Source organism: Aspergillus undulatus (genome assembly GCF_047715775.1).
Source record: "Aspergillus undulatus strain CBS 261.88 unplaced genomic scaffold BDV17scaffold_1, whole genome shotgun sequence".
NCBI classification, from domain to species: domain Eukaryota; kingdom Fungi; phylum Ascomycota; class Eurotiomycetes; order Eurotiales; family Aspergillaceae; genus Aspergillus; species Aspergillus undulatus.
The window spans coordinates 3,965-20,363 of NW_027396605.1; the positions used below are offsets into that span (position 1 = coordinate 3,965).

Below are 16,399 nucleotides of genomic sequence, written 5' to 3' on the forward strand. Positions count from 1 at the left end.
AAAAAAAAAAAAAAAAAAAAAAAAAAAAAAACACAGAACATCACCATTTGGGTCGTTTCTCTCATAGGCTGCGCCCTAGGCCTTACCCTAACGGAAATGGGGGGTTACGTGGATTTCAATTTCATCTACGACCCTTATGCAATCTCAAGCGACGCCGACGCTCAGTCCTGGCTCGACAAACAACATGCGTTGTTCTTCCTCGCTTCTTTCTTTCTCGCCGCTACGTTCTACGCTGCGCTAAAGGTGGCTGCCTACCGCGTTCTGCCTACCCATACTGCAACGGTTATCTCCCAGGCAGGCCCTTCGCCTGCGTACCCGTCTCATCCTCCCATGGCGAGTCCGAACGGGTACTCGCATCAAGTTCCCAACAACAGCCAGTCATACAACACTTATCAGGCTGGCGGGTACCAACCGAGCCAGAACTACTCTTACCCGGCGCGGTAGGGAGTTCGTGATGTGACTTGATATGGTGATATGAGGTGAGGCGAACTCGCGCCACGAGTAATCAACTACATCATGCGATATTGTCTTTGTTTATCTAGCAGCGAGCATCTATTGGCACTTCCGTGAGATATCTATTTGATGTGATACTATATATATATACCCATCTCGACAATAATACATTAATGCAATGAAGCACATATTCAACGTTCAGAAACTGAGCTCATCTTCTACTCAAAGTCTCTATCAAAATCTCAACGCCTCGTCTCCCCAAAAGAAATCCATATTCCCTAACCCGGACGAGACCATCGAGGTGAATTGTCCCCAGCCTGGACAATCAATACCGGAGAGCCCTATCCCGCCCATCCCATTGGCATCTACGCCCACGTCTAGATCCACCCCTTGATCTCCCATTGAGTCTGCCGTGTAGTTCGTCGTCATGGTTTGCGGGCTCGCGTCATTATTATGACCTGGTAGAAGACCAAAGGTGCCGGTATCATTTACACCTGCACCCCCATTTGAATCGGATAAGTCTCTGTGTCCCTGGCCTTCTCCCCGCCTTTGGATCGTCCCATCGTCGTTTAACTGTGCATGTGCAATACCGCCCGCCTGAAATGAAGCAGGACTGGAACTGGTTTGCCGGGTCGCTTCGACTCGGAGTTCCTCTAGCACGAGGACGTACCGCTCAGATAGGGATCCCTTCTCTGCGATTGCGGAAAGGTGAGACTGACATCTTGTTGCGGCCGCGAAGTAGTCGTTATTCCGGCTATCGTGGAGATGCGCGCGGTTCTGGATGACGTAGATGTAGAGGATTATCGTTGCGTTGAAAGCAATGTAGGAGGCTGTCTGATTATATGAAGAGACTTTTGGTTAGCTTTCCAAATCAAACGGGTGAAAGAAAAGGGCTGGAGAGGACAGGAGAGAAATGTGATCGTTCTCTTTTAAAGTGTCATTAGGTACTTACCCAGAAAGCGCGAAACAGCTGCCGATTGTGCGTAATCTGGTCTATAATCTCCACAGTCTTCATCGCGGCATGAAGACACTGCTTTACACTTTCCTCAGTTTGTCGCGAAGTCGAACTCGAACTGGAGCCTTCGCCTCGCCTTGTCGTCAACCTCCCAAAATCACTTAGCATAAATGGCCTATGCGTAAGGATGATCGAATGCCAATACGTGAGGTTAAGCACGTTTCTCTGGCGCTGGAATATCGGCATGATCAGCGACGCGCTGAGGACATCCGCGTCCAGGAACCAGGCTAGGTCTGCGCGCCACGCGACGAGGGCACGCGTTATTGAATGCGCGGCGGAGAGGCGGCGAGTTTCGGAGAGCGGTCGGATGGAGTAGAGGTCCCGTAGGATGCGCGATATTATTCGGGCGATTTTCATGTGTGCTATGGGGGCGAGCATTGTTGTTAGGGATTTATTTGGGTGGCTGTTGATACTCCGCGCCGGGGTTTGGTTTGTAAATGGTGGTGTCAACAGCTCATGATCCTCCACACAAGCAGGTAACTCTGTATCAACATCCTCATCGTGAAACGACCTCGGCCGTCCCAGTGCAGCACTAAGGTACGCGTCAAGCGTATACGCGCACCAAAATGTCCGGCGTCGACACTCAGCTTCAACAGGACTAATCCCGCTTCCCGGGTCAGGCCGTCTATTCCTGTTCAGCCCAATCGCAAGCGCGAGATGCGAGACTGTCCCGAACAGACTCCAGCAGTGGTTGATCCGCGATTGGGTGAGGAGGTAGTAGCATTGTGTAAGCCGGGCTTGCACGCTCGTTAGCCTGATCGAGCCCTTTTCTTTGGTGAGTTGGTGTTCGGCTGCTAGATAGTAGCGCGCACTAATCTTACGTCAGTGCTGTTTTCAGAATAGGGTAGAAGGTAGAGGGTAAAGGATAAGAGACCTAAGATCCATCGGCCCGGGCCTCTCATCATCAGGCATATAAACCCTCGCTAGAGAAAAAACCATGAACAACAACGCAACCTTCGCTGGCGCACTCCCCTTATCACGCATAACACCAAGCGTATCATAAAACTCCCCAAACCACTCTTGGACTGTCGGACGATGCAGGAACCGATACGTCGGCATCGCAAAGTCAAAGTACCTATCTATGAGCTTTTGCGCGTCCGCCCGCGGCAGCATCATACAGAAGGAGGGGTCAAAGTCGGGGAGATGATTCAGCGGGGCGTCGCCGAATGTGAAGATGCTGCCTGGTTGCGAGAAGGAGATTGCTTGGTGTAGGCGCTTTTGGACGCGCAGGAGAAAGGAGACGCCTGATGCCGGGCCGATGTAGTGGCCCTGCAGGTCTGTTTGGGAGGGCTCGGGGGAGAGGCGGGAGGATGTTGTTGTTGTCGTTGTGGAGGTTTGGAGGGGGTTGGTGTCGTTGTCTCCATTGTAATTGTCTACTTGGGCTTGTACGTGATGTTGACTATTCTGTGTTGTTGCCGGGCTGGGCAGGATAGCGGAGTATCCGGATGCTGGGTGGGAGGGACTTCTGGTGTCGCCATCGTCATCGTGCGCGGAGGGAATGAGGAATTTCCGGCCTCGCGCGTACGATGAATCAAATGTACAGCGGGTTTTTGCGCGGATGCAGAATTGGCAGGGTTGGCTGTTGTTGCATTTAATCTTTCTCCTGGGCTTGCAAGCTTAGTATGGTGCATGCGATACGTAGGTTGGTTAGGGCTCTGGAAAGGTGGGAATCACCTCTTACACCGATCACATGCCCTTGTAACCCTAACTCTCTCGCTGTTACTTCTCCGCTTCCTGGTGGTGATTGCTGGGGTATGCGGCGGCGGCGGCATGGCTACGGGGGGTAAAGGAATCCGCTTTCTCTATTTCCAGGCGGGGTAAGAAAATTCAAGGAGCGACGGAAGATGCCCTTGCGCACGGAAGAAAAGAGGTTGAATATATGCGGAAAAAGGTCACGGATGCGCTGTATATCCGACCCCGGAAAAGCGTCCGAAATGCGGGGAAGCTGGCGTGGGAGCGGCTGCTTATCCGTTGTCATCTGATGCTTGCCGACTGGTCTCGTCCTGTTGATTGGAGTCGTGGCATGGTATGTCTCCTCGGAGCTATGGCCATCACAAGTTTAAGGGTTAGGAGCTCAGTCTCAGTCTCGGAGGTCTACCGTGGATGCATGCCGGAGTAACTGCGGATCGAGCTACAGGACGTCCTCTGTGGAACTAGGGACCGGCTCCGGCCTCCTAAACCAACTCCATCTCGGCATCCGCCATCCACACGGAAAAGACGTTCAGGATGGAGAGTGACGACAGTGTTCGGTAGGTGCGAATACCTCCCGAAATATATTAGACCATCACCTCCAATCTTAACGCACAAGACGACCGCCGCCGGAGCAATAAATGAAGACCTCATTCCCGCTTTTAGCATCAACGTAACCAAGATACAGCATGTCTGCAGTTTCAAAACGCCTAGAGGGCAAAACCGTCCTCATAACCGGCGCCTCATCCGGCATCGGGCGTTCCACGGCGATCGAATTCGCGCGCACCGCTCCGCAGAGTCTCAGGTTGATTCTTACAGCTCGTCGCATCGACCGCCTCGATGACTTAGCGGCCGAAATCACCAATGAGTTCCCAGGTGTCAAAGTACATCCCGTGCAGCTAGACGTTAGCAACCCAGCTGAAGTGCGGGGGCTGGTAGAAAGCCTGCCTGCTGAATTCAAGGAGGTCGATGTGCTGGTTAACAATGCGTGCGTTCACAATCGCTCCAATTCTGTAGTCTGAGCATGAGCAGTAAGCTAACATTAACCGGTAACAGCGGCCTCGTAAAAGGAGTCGCTAAAGCCCCAGAAATCCTCGAAGAAGACATGAACATCATGTTCGCGACAAACGTTACCGGGTTGATAAATATAACACAGGCGATTCTGCCCTCTATGCTCGCCCGCAACAACGGCGAAGGAGCCGGCGACATCATCAACATTGGCTCGATTGCGGGACGAGAGCCCTATGTTGGCGGTGGGATATACTGTGCTACCAAGGCGGCCGTGCGCTCGTTTAGTGAGAGTCTGCGGAAAGAGCTTATTTCAAAACGCGTGAGGGTCATCACGATTGATCCGGGGCAGGTGGAGACGGAGTTCTCCGTTGTGAGGTTTTACGGGGATAAGAGTAAAGCGGATGCAGTTTATGCGTGAGTTTCCCTTTCCAGAGCTGATTATGGTGAAAATGCCTGACGGTCTTTGTCATCCCAGGGGCTGCGAGCCATTGACGCCAGAGGATATCGCCGAGGTGATTGTGTTTACAGCTGGGAGGAGGGAGAATGTCGTTGTTGCGGATACACTGTTGTTCCCGAACCACCAGGCGAGCGCCACGATCATGCATCGGAAGGGGTGAATGAAAGGGTCAAATTCAATATGTCTGTGGTACCGATACCGGTTGGGTGTTGATAGAAATAGACGAGAACTTCACGTCGTGGCATATTCTCTTTTCTTCTTTTCTCTCGGCGCTACGGGGAATATGTCTCGTTAGCGTAGATGTCCCTTGTTCTTGAGCATTGGGCGACCTCTTCTATAGCCATATAGAAGCCCGTCGTCTTGTACTGGTAGGGGAGAGGCCATTGGATAGGTATCTTGTCGACAGTGTCAAAATTTCCGTACAGAGAGGTGCTTGCGTGGAAACAGAAGAGGGGTGTCAACGGCATTTGTCCGAATGGAAAAGTCATCCGTCGCAGTTATTTTGCGTTTAGATGCCGTACTACCTATGACGAGGCAAGCAGTGGTTGATCATGATCAATACAGCGGTGCTGACGATTGAGTACAAGTTACATCTTCAAGATCCTGCCAGATAGTGACGCGCGATATCATGCCATAACCCTAGTTACAATCAGGGAAGGCGCCAGCATACCCTATCCAGTTTCATTTAGGTCAGTACCATGATACATTACATGTCGACTATTATATCCTGATTTACAAACAAAGGCTCCGTCTCCTCAGCTGTAGTCCCAACCGCATCTGCATACCCCTCCGCTTCCCCTCTGCCCTTCACCTGATAAGGCATGCTGCTATAGGATTCATGAAAAGGCAATGGATCGCACTGAAATTTATAATCATATCTTATCAGGGCCCGGGCTTGTTGGGAGATATATCTGCCAAGTTACTCAACATCTTCAAACCTGCCAAATGCCGGATAGTAAGCCTCCTTGGTCCAGCACTTCATGAGATGCGACGTGTCTTCTACAACCTCCTCGAGAAGTGCAAGGACGAGCGATCCAGATTGTCTGCTTCTACCAAACAGTGCCCATGGTTCGGTCTTGTGTCGTTCCCGAGGAGTCATGGACTATTGACGGGGAGCCAAGGTGCACCCGTTCTGGACTGTCCTGTTGGCGCTTCATTGACTTGAGTAGGACATGGTCAGATTCACCAGCCGAGATGACAATGGGTATAAGAGTATCGTGCGCGAAATTCACCATTTGATCTCGAGTACAGGCTCAAGCCATCTCTGCCCCGGTTGTGAGAGGCAGTGGAGGGGCTGAGACAACTGTATAATTCGTCTAGGCACTAATCATGTTTTACGAACTGGATGCAGGAATGCGAGCGATTGACCTGTCGGCGTTGGAGTTTGTCAAGTACAATAATCAGGTTACCATAGTGTCTTGTGTCTATTAATGGAGTCAAGGGCTATTGTCAACCTACAATGCTTCCTCAACCCCCACCAATGCCTCTATCCCCTCCACAACCGCAATCTTCCCCTTATCATCCAAGCCCTTATAAGGCCTCCTAGGTTTCAACTTCTCCAACGCCCCCTCAATCCCCGCCTTCTTCGCCGTCGTAATCCCAGCCGCATACTTAACACTCGCAATCCCAGCCTTACACGGCTGCTCCGCCAGCGCCGCCCTCTTATGCAACTCCATCGCCTCCTGAAACTTCCCCTCGCGATAAAGCTCATAAATCCTCACAATCGTCTTGGGAAACACATTCGCAAACCCGGCAATCGTCCCCACCGCACCAGCCGCTAGCCCCCCGATCAAGAAATCACTCTGCCCGCCATACGCTGCAAACGAACCCGCCGGCAACTCAGCAGACAGCCTGGTTATCTTTGCAACAGACCCACACGTCAACTTGACACCGACGATATTCGGAAACTTCCTTGCGAGATCTGCAATCGTCTTCGAATCAAGATCGACCCCGTTACACACCGTGGGGAAATTATAAATCACAATCGGGAGCACACTCTCCCTCGCCACATCCTCAAAGAACCCCCTCACGACCTCAGACGTGCTCTGTTTCCCAAAATATGCAGGCGGTAACAAGAGCGCATAATCAGCCCCTGCATCCGCGGCATCGTTGATAAATTCCAGGACCTGCTTCGTGCTGTGACCCGATACACCCGCCATAATGGGGAATATGTCCCCGACGGCCTGTCGCGCTGTCACGAGGAGCGTTTTGCGCTCTTCGCGCGTGAGCAGGAATGTTTCGGAGTTTGTGCCGAGGACTACGAGGCCCGATAGGCCGGTTTTGGACAGGTAGGTGTAGTATTGAGACTGGGAGGCTGTGTCCAATGTATCGGTTGCGTGGTTGAAGAATGTTATTGCGGGGGCCCAGACGCCTGAGGGGGGAACTTTGTAATGGGTCATTTTTGGATATACGATGCGCGGTGGGTTGCGATGATTGGGGGTTGAAGGATGAGAGAAGAATAAATGATGTATATTTCTTGAAAGCAAGTTGAGGAGAGCACAAAATAGTGAAGTAGGTGCGAAGGGAAAAGCGTACTATATGTGAGATACTCTGGTGCCTGGACTGTGATTCTTCTCTTTCGCTTGAAGATTATCCGTCGTCACGAGAAGTGCCGCTAGCTGTGGGCACCGGAAGTCGACCGAGAGTGATCATTCAAGGCCCTGCGATGTAGGGCACTTCATGTGTAGGGCTTGTGAGGTTGAGAGGTGGCTGCCGCTGGGCGATTTTAGCCGGCCGGCAGCGGGACACGGATATGCAAAGTCGACGGAAAAGCAACAGTTGCATATCCGCTTCCCCGCTCAAGGAAACCTGTGCTGCAGATCATGGAGGATTCTCACGGAGAAAATAGTGATAGCCCGCGGTAATGATATGCGAGTAGCACGAATGTGACGGGAAAGACTGCTTTGGTCCATAAATATGTCGGGGAGTTCGAGCCTGCAAGGGCCGAGAAATCTACGTTGCTGGCGGAAAAGCAGGTGATATACTACGGTTGAGTCGTCTCACGACGTGAAGTTTACAAGTACGGCCAGGTAGGAGGGCCTGCACTTTCTTCATGAAAGAGTGCCATGTATTCACATTGTTTCTCTAACTTATTCCGCTGCTTCGCCTACATCGTCTATAGCCTTACTGTTAACGTAAAGCATCGCTAGCCTCCCCGCCACCTCGCGCATCCCAAGGCTCCGCCAGACCACATAGTCGCACGTAAGACGATGTTCAGAGCCTCATTGATATGGTTGTCAACTCAACGGTGACCTTGGCTTGTCCGAGACTGACGAGCCTGCTGCTGCGCCTGTGCCCCAGGCAAGAATATCTTGCCCACCAGTATCTACGCCTGGAGCTCCTTGCTTGCTAGCGGCACCCGTGGGATGGCAAATTAGGCTAACGTATGATGCTGTGTTGGCGTTGCGGGATGTCTACAAAAAGGCAATGGCTGGCGATTATTGCTATGCGTTTGCGGATGAAAATGGAATTACGACGGATGAGTTGCATAGTTGAAGCAAGGTTTTTGTAAGACACAAATGCAGTATATGCAAGATAGCCCCGAATGGGTCTATAAAACTTTACCCACTCAGCAAAGGCTCCCGCTCCCCCGCAGTGCCCTCGTCCGCATCCACATCTACCACAATCTCCTTCCTCCACTTCTTCCACCGATTATACAAAACACAAAGGAAAAGAACCCCCTGCACCCCGGCGAAAAACGCATTACCTATAACCGGCCATCCGTACTCGAAATACCACTCCCATTCAGGAGAGAAAAAGCTCTTCCCGGACCTAGTATACGCCGCAACCCGCCAAACCCACGACGCGGCTACCCCTGCAAAGACGAGGCACTGAATAAATAGACCACTTGGACTGAGCGCCGATTCTGGTCCCGGGTGCCGCCATACCGGGCCAGTTTCGCACAGCGCGGAGACGATGGTGAGGAATGCCGCCACTGGGTTCAAGAGGAGGACGTGGATTGCCCAGAACGCTTGGATTAAGTCTTGGCGCGGCCGGTGTTTAGTTTCGGAGACGAAGATGGTGCCCACAAGAATGACATCTGGAACAAGAGAGATAAAGAGGTAGATGATGTAGGTTTTGGCGAAGCCCCCGATGCGGCGGCCGGTAGGTTGGTAGTAGAGGGTTGCTGCGAAGCTAGAGATTTTTAGTTTGCTAGCCACTGATATGATAGCGACCTTGGATGTTCTGTTCAGCTAAGGACGTCTAGGGATCATTCCTTACAGGATATTAAACATAAACCATACAACCATGACCTGGGCGAAGTTGAGCCAGTCCCCGGTACTCGGTGGTGCATGCGTGAAGCTTTCGCCCGCGCCCGCGCGCTCGTAAACACTGCCCATGATCATCACGGAAAAGTCGACAGTCAGCTGTTCCGTTGCAGCGAAGAGATTGAGCAGGACGTATCCGACGGAAAATCCCGTGGTGTTCTTCTTTGACCGAAGACGGATCAGTTGCGGGAGGAACGAGAGGGCGCTTAGAACGACCAGGGTTCTGGGACTGTGAGCTTCTTTGCGAGAGCTTTGTGATGGGAGTAGCATACATTCGAATATGATCTGAGCATTCTTTGTACGCCATCGTGAAACCTGAATTCCAGATCGAGGTAGCTTGATGCGCGAACACTGAATCTACGATGCGGATGCGAAATTCACGTATCGAGATTGTGGTTAGGTTGCCTGACGGTGATCTGTCTGCCTAGGTACCTAGGTAGGTTGCATGCCACTATCCCTGCTTTTCTGCTGATAACCAAGTGGCATGTATACAAGGGTTTTTCTTCCACAGTACCTTGCTTGTGCTATATTCCTAGCAGTTGATGTCGAATAATTCTGTCTACCAGTGGCGCCCATTTTATTCGGGTAACTAATTATTCGGCTCGCGCGTAGCCAACAACCGATACGTGATCCGGTTGGCTCAGTCGCACTGCCTGAAAGGGGTATAGGGTAGAGGCTTTCGCTGCAGCCAAGATGATGGCAAGTCAGGGCTACGAGGAATTCGACGTGGCCTAGGTGGGAGTTACGGTTGGCATCAGGTTTCTATTGACTCTGTCCTCTTTGAGCCTCGACAGCGTTTAATTACGAGTAATAACGAGCCTAATATCTGAGTCGGTGGGACGCAGCTGCTAGAAGGCACTGCTCCCATGATTCGGAGCTTCCCGTGCCCGATCCTCGTCTGTAGAGCATACTGTGGACGATTAGCATTTACATAGTAAACGTTTCCTTTCCTGGGCAGAATACGCATGCGAGAAACCATATACAGCGACCAAATCAGGGACTATCGGAATGTGTCAAAAGTTGTCGCATTCGGACTCGGTTATGACGTCTCCATCTCCATTCTCTTTTAGGGCCTTAGGCTAGCGTACCAAGACCCTATAATATACACTGTAGAGGCTAGTCTCTAATTGTAAAAACGCGCCGACATGCGGCCATAGGGATGCGCCCGATACAACGGCCCCCACCCTATCAACCGCAGTATACATAAGAGGCATATAACCTGCTTTACAGACAATTTCGACGATCTTTCCTCTTAACAACTACGACCCTGCCTCAAACATTTCACCTAGCCTACAACGATGCTCCTCCCAGCCTTCTTCGACAGCCAATACACCTGCACAGAACCAACCGCCTTCCGCCTAAACCAAAGTTTCTGGTCGTGGTTCAAAAACACCGGGCGCGGATACACAATCCACACATTAACAGATCGAGCCACCGCTCCACTATTCACTGTCGAAACGCGACTGAGCGGGAAATACCGCGTTTTCAAGGACGGGCAAGGGAATCATCTATGCCACCTGCAGCGGAATTTCTCCTCGAAGAAGGAGGCGTGGATTCTTACCCGCGGCGAGGGTGAAGAGAAGGAGACGCTTTTCAGTGTACATTATGATTACCTTGGTATGAAATTGGGTATCACGCTGAACCCCGCGGCGGCGTCATGGAACGGTGACGAGCGTGGATTCGAAACTGAGTCTTCGGCTGGGGTTCAACTGCAAACCAGGTCGCTGAATATGTGGGGGAGTACTTATACTGTTACGCTTGGTGATATGACGGTTATGAGAATGACCTGCACAAATATGATGCATAATGCGCCGAGTTCGTTCAAGGTTACACCTCCGAAGTGGGATGTAGATGTTGTGGAGGAAATAAATCTTGTTTTGGTAAGTACACCTACTTGATGAAGGTACGCGGTGTTGCAGGAGTTGCGGGCTGACTTATCATTGTATAGGCTGCGACCCTCGCAGTTGTTGTCTCTGACTCTTTCTCTGAAATGCACCTTTATATGGTTTGATGGACGCGGCCTCAAGGGTTCTTTCAGGTGCAATGGCAAAGAATACGACAGATCACCGAGAACCACATTGGCTGGCGTTTCTGGATTTGCGGCGGGATAGCGGGTTAGTTACCGTGTCAGACCGGATATTCTACGGCAGCCGATTATGTGTGGGAGCCTGGTACCGGTTAGATGACGTCGAGAGCACTATGTATCACCAAACGTTGATGTCATATCATCCGAGGCGATTTGTCCAGTGATCATATGATATAGCGGAAAACAAAACACCCGCATTTGCGTTGCGGTATCACTCCCTACATTGTGCCTATCCGGTTGCCAACAAGTATTCTCTTTGCCAGTTCCACTCCTATGGCTGTATCATTTAGTCCGGCAAGGACCATTGCACCGTCCAATCTGACTCCGATAAAGTCCCGATGGTGCCGCCTCTCTCTCTTCCGGTCTGGACCACAGCACCTGCGGAGGCGCTGAGGTTTATGGTCTTTTCGGCCCGCAGCCTGCACCCTCCCTCAGATGCCGCAGCGCGGCTTGAAGCTTGAAGCGCAAACGGACCCAGCGCAGAATGGTAAACCGCCGTCACTGAGGTGCTCTGAAGGCGCTAGCGTTTAAGGCATTGTAATCTTCCGCGTATTCTAAACCAGCCGACCTTGCCCGATGAAACTCTTGCGTTGCAACACTCGGGGGCTTTTTAAGTTTCTTCCATCTGAAGGGCTCCTACTAGGGTTGGCGCGTTCAGCGGCTGAAGAGGCGCAGCTCGCGGAATGTCCTTGTAGGTTCGGGCCGAGTGAGGATTACAGGAGTAAAATCCCTGGCAAAGTGCCCCCGGATGGCGACGGACTGGTGTACGCGATGGCCGCGATTTTTGGAGGAGTCATGGCCACGCGCCGCGAGCAAGATGGATACAATGTAACCTACTCCCGACGTACGGGACGGCCACGGAATCCATCAAAGCAGCAAAAGAAGGACTAAAACGTCACATATCTGAGGTATTGAGCAAACATAAAAAGAGCCTACAGGGACCGAATATCAGGAATTACTGCGAGAATGCTACTGTACAGCAGCAGAGAAAGAATGTTTTTGAATTTAGCCTCTTGTCTTTAAGCTCGCGCTGATGCTATCTACTACAGGCTTGTCACAATCTCAATCCAAGGCAATCCTTGACGGCCTGCTGATGCGCGGCAACTTACTAGGAAATCGACGCGACATCCCAGCTCTCAGTATTCCTGTGTGATGCAAGTCTAACATTACCGTGAAGCTCAACAAATTATAAAGCTCAATCCAGAACTCCACCTAATACGTATACTCTGCTTTTGTACGGGGATTTCTCGTTGCCATGCAAAACCAGAAAAGTGAGGTAACTTGTTTATCCCGGGTCGGCCAAAAATCTACTCTGCTGAAGTAGAATTAATTCTAGATCAAATATGCCCAAAAAGACAAAAGAAAGGAAACACTGAGCCCTGGAATCCAGCATGGCGACTCGTTATGTTATCGCCATGATTGCCTGTTAACCGCTGTACTCAAAATTAAAGACTGCTAGAAGGCAGGATGTTAAAAAGGCGACTTCGCACGTAGAAGGCGCGAACCTGGAACCCCCCTGGGCAGGGCCGGCATACCGAATTGCCCAGACAGGCAGGCAGTCCCCTCTAATCCCCGCCTCAGGCCGGTTGGAGAAAAGATGCCGAAAATGTCAAGCCATTCCGCGGAACTCTCCAAGATAATAATGGAGGTGTTGCTTCATTCATCGCTAGATAGATAACCAAACCATGGGCCTAGAGCTTACAAATGCCAGTACGTTGGTAATGTCAATCTCTCTCCGTGCCGTCGGAAAAGCATAAAATGCTATTCCCCATAGAAACTGGTGATGCACCCACGATAGCACTCAAAGTCAGTAATACGTGCTTCGCAAAAACTTGATCTTGCGATCAGACATAACCTTCGACAGAATGAGCTCCACAACCACGCAGTATATCTCCCATTCCGTCGGAATTGACGGCCTCACGAAACGTGGAATCCCGACCCGACGTCACTCGCCCCGTCCAGATGGAGTTCTCGTACAGGTAAATGCTGCCTCTTTGGACTACCGTGACATGGAAGGTATCCATCCTTTTGTGCATAATAGATACTATAAATAACTAGCTAACCTCCGTAACCCAACATCTGAAATAATCCCCCTGCTCAGACATGGCCGGAACCATTCTCGGCATCGAAACCAGCGTAACCAAGTGGAAAATCGGCGACCGCGTGTTGTCGACTTTCGTGCCCGCACACAAAACCGGCCAGTTGAGTGAGCAGGCTCTGTCCAGTAGCGCTCGGGCTCCCGCAGCCTGGTGTCCCTGCGACGAATCGTGCTTTTGAACCGAATGCGCCGGTTCGGACGCCGGAGGGGCTTTTGGTGGTGAGGAGGCGTGCACGCTTCCCATCGCGAGTGTTACGGCTTGGATGGCGATTAATGGGGGGAGGGCAATTGGGCAGCCTGTCATTGGGGGGAGATGAGCATATTCTCCTGTAGGGGAATGGGGAAGTGAGTATTGCGGGGCTGTTGAATTGCGAAGGCACTGGGTGCAAAAGGTATGGATGGTTTATTGACCTGACTGTTTACGCATCATGCATGCATGCATTTTGGTTGGTGGGGGGGATGCCAACTCACGTACATCAGTTATAAACATATCGTCGAACGAAAAGCTCTCCCGTTCAAAAGTCTTTGGTTCCGACTTTACCGTCAAGTACAAAGAACGCGCAGGCTGGGAGAGCTACATGATGGAAGTTACAAACGGCCATGGGGCGGACATAATCCTCGAGACGGGCGGTTCACGAGGCCTAGAGAAGGCCTTTCCGTGCGCCGCTTATGGCGGCCTCATTAATTGCATTGGATATACATCCGGCAAGACGCAGGCTGCGGGAGAGCAGCCGAATATCAATTTTCTGACTATTAGCCGGTGTCTTACGCTTAGGGGGTTTGTGAATGTGCCGACGGATCGGTTTGAGGAGACGGTTAGGTATATAGAGAAGAACCGCATTCGGCCGGTTAACTGTATGGTACTTGGGCTTGGGGAGGTCAAGGAAGCATTTAAGTACTTGGAGGCTGGGTCGCATTCTGGGAAGATTGTTATTCGGGTTGAGCATTAGGGGAGTATTTATGTTGTGGTTCGTTTTTGGGAGGTATATATAGAAATCGAAGGCATGCAGCCCTATGTCATTTGGCCAATTGGTGAGCTTGTCTCCAGACATGAGTTATCGTTTGCTATTAAGCCTCATTGCTATTCACTACCAGGCTAAACATCAATACCACAATAATCTGTCCCAGAACCCAGGCCCCGTCTCATCCCTGCTTCTTCCCTCCTTACAAAACATGCTTGAACAAAGGCGACCGATCCCCCATATCAAAAAGCTCCTCCTCAGTATACCTAACCCTCGCCTCATCAGCAATCGCCTCCTTGCGCTTATTAGCAACCTTATAGCTCCACTCCAGCAAGAACGCCATAATCGCACCCGTGCCCCCCAGCGCCAAACTAATCCCAAAGCCCGTGTAATACTTGGGCTTCTCATCCTCAAGATACATAAAGCTCCCCAGAATCCCACCAACATTACCAACGCAGTTCATAAGAGCAATTCCAATTGCCCTTCGACTGGCGGGCGCAATGTTATTCGCGTTCCAGGAGGCCGCGGCTGCTTGGATGGGGTAGATTCCGATTACCGCAAGGACGACGGCGAAGTAGGCGACGCCCATGTTATCGGCTAGTTCGCCCTTTAGTGAGATGATGATTGAGTAGGCGACTATGACGATGAGCATGGGAATTACGACGAAGGGCATTCGCCAGAAGAAGTGGTCTGATAAGCGGGCGAAGACAATTGCTGAGATCGCGGCTGCCACGTATGGTGGTGCACTGGTTAGCTGGGCATTTGTATCGCTGAAGCCCATGGACTGTGTGATTGTGGGGAGGGTGAACTTGGTGCCTGGAATCAATCACGTTAGGCCTTTGCCCAAAGGAAAAACTGTGCATGGGGGAGAGGAAAGCATACCATAAGAAAGCGCCGACTGCGCAAACAAAAACCAAGCCTGCATATAGACCCTCCAGTTGGTAAGAACCATCATTAGATCCTTCCACTTGAACTTTTCCTCGTGCTCGACGCGCCCACCCTGCTTAATGAACATCGAGAGCTCAAGGTACTGAATCTCATCTGGCTCGAGCCACCGCTTCGAGAGCGCAGGGGTATCAATAAGCATGAAGAAACAGGCCGCGCCAATAACGACGGTAGCGAGACCCTCCAGGATGAAAATCCACCGCCACCCTTCATACCCGCCTACACCGTCCATCTCTGCAATCGCGGCAGCAAGCAAACCAGAGAATGCCCCGGACAGCGCACTCGCGCAGTAAAAGTATGAGATCCGCAGCGCGAGATCCTTGGGCATGTACCAGTACGAGCAGAGGTAGATGGCACCGGGGAAGAAGCCAGCCTCAAAAATCCCCAGGAGGACGCGGACGGCCATGAGGGAGCCGAAGTTGTTGACGAGGCCGGTGCAGGTCATCACGATGCCCCAGGATACGACGAGGATGCCGAGGTAGGTTGAGGGACGTTTGAACTTCTTGAGTAGCACGTTGCTGGGGACTTCGAAGAGGACATAGGGGACGAAGAAAATGGCGAGGACGGTGTTGTATTGCACGCCGCTCATGTTGAGGTCTTCGACCATGCCTTCGACTTTGGCGTTGCCGATGTTGGCGCGGTCGATGTGGCTGCAGAGGTAGAGGAGGGCTAGCATGGGGACTAGGCGGACGTCGACCTGTGCAGCCCATATTAGCAAGATCAAGAAGTAGCTTACATGAAGGACGATTCACCTTGCGAAACACTTTCATCCGCTTCTCCTCAGGGTAGTTCGTATAAAAGTCCGCATCTTCAGGACTCAACCCGACAACGCGAAACGTGCCGATCTCAGTGACGGCGCTCTCGATGTGAGCGGGCTTCTCGTCGATGGCCTTCTCGACATCGCCCTTGACAATCGAGTCTCTCTCCGCCATGTTGGAGCTGGTATGCGTGGGTTGGACTTGTGGAGAGAAGAGTTTGCGGCAATGCCCACTCCAAGGACCCCAACGGAGAGGGGCCATATATACCCCAGAGAGCTGGCACCGCTGATCGCACACCGGACCACCCAGCTCTCCCCGGATTGACAGTGCAATCCCCACAAGCAAAGACTTGGCTTCCCCGGCCATGACCGAAGAGGGAGACCAAGACTGCCTGCAGGAGGCGGGGTGCGGATAAGCGACCAACCATAACCCTAGAAGAGACGGATACAACCATCCGTGTTTGCAGATCGCTCGGATAAGAGAGAAAGTAAAGGGTAACTGATCTCTTTTCCGGGGAAGGTGTCTCCAGTTTCCCCGCAATTTCCCCGGCCGTCACTGTTCTTTATCCTGGATATGCGGAATCTTCTCCGACTGGGGGAGTATATACTAAGCCATGTTTTCCGACACGGAGGGAGGGGCATAAGCTGTTTGCATCGG

At 51.7% G+C, this 16,399-nt stretch overlaps 8 protein-coding genes across 8 annotated transcripts in view; 4 read left to right on the forward strand and 4 right to left on the reverse strand.

Annotated features, from left to right (window-relative positions):
- The window catches only part of BDV17DRAFT_248262 (uncharacterized protein), a 2,715-nt gene extending 1,543 nt beyond the window's left edge, over window positions 1-1,172 (forward strand). The window contains exon 3 of the mRNA XM_073756076.1: window positions 37-1,172. Within this exon, the coding sequence (XP_073620898.1) occupies window positions 37-444 (408 nt within the window). The 3' untranslated portion in view covers window positions 445-1,172. The remainder of the gene's footprint in view (window positions 1-36) is intronic.
- Window positions 688-3,240, reverse strand: BDV17DRAFT_278445 (Zn(II)2Cys6 transcription factor; the record flags this gene model as incomplete). The annotated part of the gene is made up of 5 exons (XM_073759536.1): window positions 688-1,283; window positions 1,402-2,279; window positions 2,343-2,826; window positions 2,869-3,071; window positions 3,143-3,240. The coding sequence occupies 5 exons, from the start codon at window positions 3,238-3,240 to the stop codon at window positions 688-690; spliced, it is 2,259 nt and encodes a 752-aa protein (XP_073620899.1).
- A 516-nt stretch (window positions 3,241-3,756) lies between these two features.
- BDV17DRAFT_296871 (SDR family oxidoreductase) lies at window positions 3,757-4,785 on the forward strand (the record flags this gene model as incomplete). The annotated part of the gene is made up of 3 exons (XM_073763394.1): window positions 3,757-4,145; window positions 4,214-4,582; window positions 4,644-4,785. Exons 1-3 carry the CDS (start codon window positions 3,847-3,849, stop codon window positions 4,783-4,785), a joined length of 810 nt encoding a protein of 269 aa, XP_073620900.1. The 5' UTR covers window positions 3,757-3,846.
- Window positions 4,786-6,079: 1,294 nt separating this feature from the next.
- BDV17DRAFT_296873 (dihydrodipicolinate synthase family protein) lies at window positions 6,080-7,024 on the reverse strand (the record flags this gene model as incomplete). Its single annotated transcript, XM_073763395.1, has 1 exon — window positions 6,080-7,024. One exon carries the CDS (start codon window positions 7,022-7,024, stop codon window positions 6,080-6,082), a length of 945 nt encoding a protein of 314 aa, XP_073620901.1.
- A 1,123-nt stretch (window positions 7,025-8,147) lies between these two features.
- Window positions 8,148-9,441, reverse strand: BDV17DRAFT_248267 (PQ-loop repeat-containing protein). Its single transcript, XM_073756077.1, has 3 exons — window positions 9,166-9,441; window positions 8,847-9,116; window positions 8,148-8,759 (listed from the first exon to the last, which is right to left on the reverse strand). The coding sequence occupies exons 1-3, from the start codon at window positions 9,198-9,200 to the stop codon at window positions 8,186-8,188; spliced, it is 879 nt and encodes a 292-aa protein (XP_073620902.1). The 5' UTR covers window positions 9,201-9,441; the 3' UTR covers window positions 8,148-8,185.
- A 718-nt stretch (window positions 9,442-10,159) lies between these two features.
- BDV17DRAFT_248269 (uncharacterized protein) lies at window positions 10,160-11,184 on the forward strand. Its single transcript, XM_073756078.1, has 2 exons — window positions 10,160-10,773; window positions 10,842-11,184. The coding sequence occupies exons 1-2, from the start codon at window positions 10,192-10,194 to the stop codon at window positions 10,902-10,904; spliced, it is 645 nt and encodes a 214-aa protein (XP_073620903.1). The 5' UTR covers window positions 10,160-10,191; the 3' UTR covers window positions 10,905-11,184.
- Window positions 11,185-12,844: 1,660 nt separating this feature from the next.
- BDV17DRAFT_278448 (uncharacterized protein) lies at window positions 12,845-14,027 on the forward strand (the record flags this gene model as incomplete). The annotated part of the gene is made up of 5 exons (XM_073759537.1): window positions 12,845-12,995; window positions 13,081-13,228; window positions 13,328-13,376; window positions 13,411-13,494; window positions 13,584-14,027. The coding sequence occupies 5 exons, from the start codon at window positions 12,845-12,847 to the stop codon at window positions 14,025-14,027; spliced, it is 876 nt and encodes a 291-aa protein (XP_073620904.1).
- A 198-nt stretch (window positions 14,028-14,225) lies between these two features.
- BDV17DRAFT_296874 (major facilitator superfamily domain-containing protein) lies at window positions 14,226-15,916 on the reverse strand (the record flags this gene model as incomplete). Its single annotated transcript, XM_073763396.1, has 3 exons — window positions 14,226-14,855; window positions 14,922-15,681; window positions 15,737-15,916. 3 exons carry the CDS (start codon window positions 15,914-15,916, stop codon window positions 14,242-14,244), a joined length of 1,554 nt encoding a protein of 517 aa, XP_073620905.1. The 3' UTR covers window positions 14,226-14,241.
- Window positions 15,917-16,399: the final 483 nt, after the last annotated feature.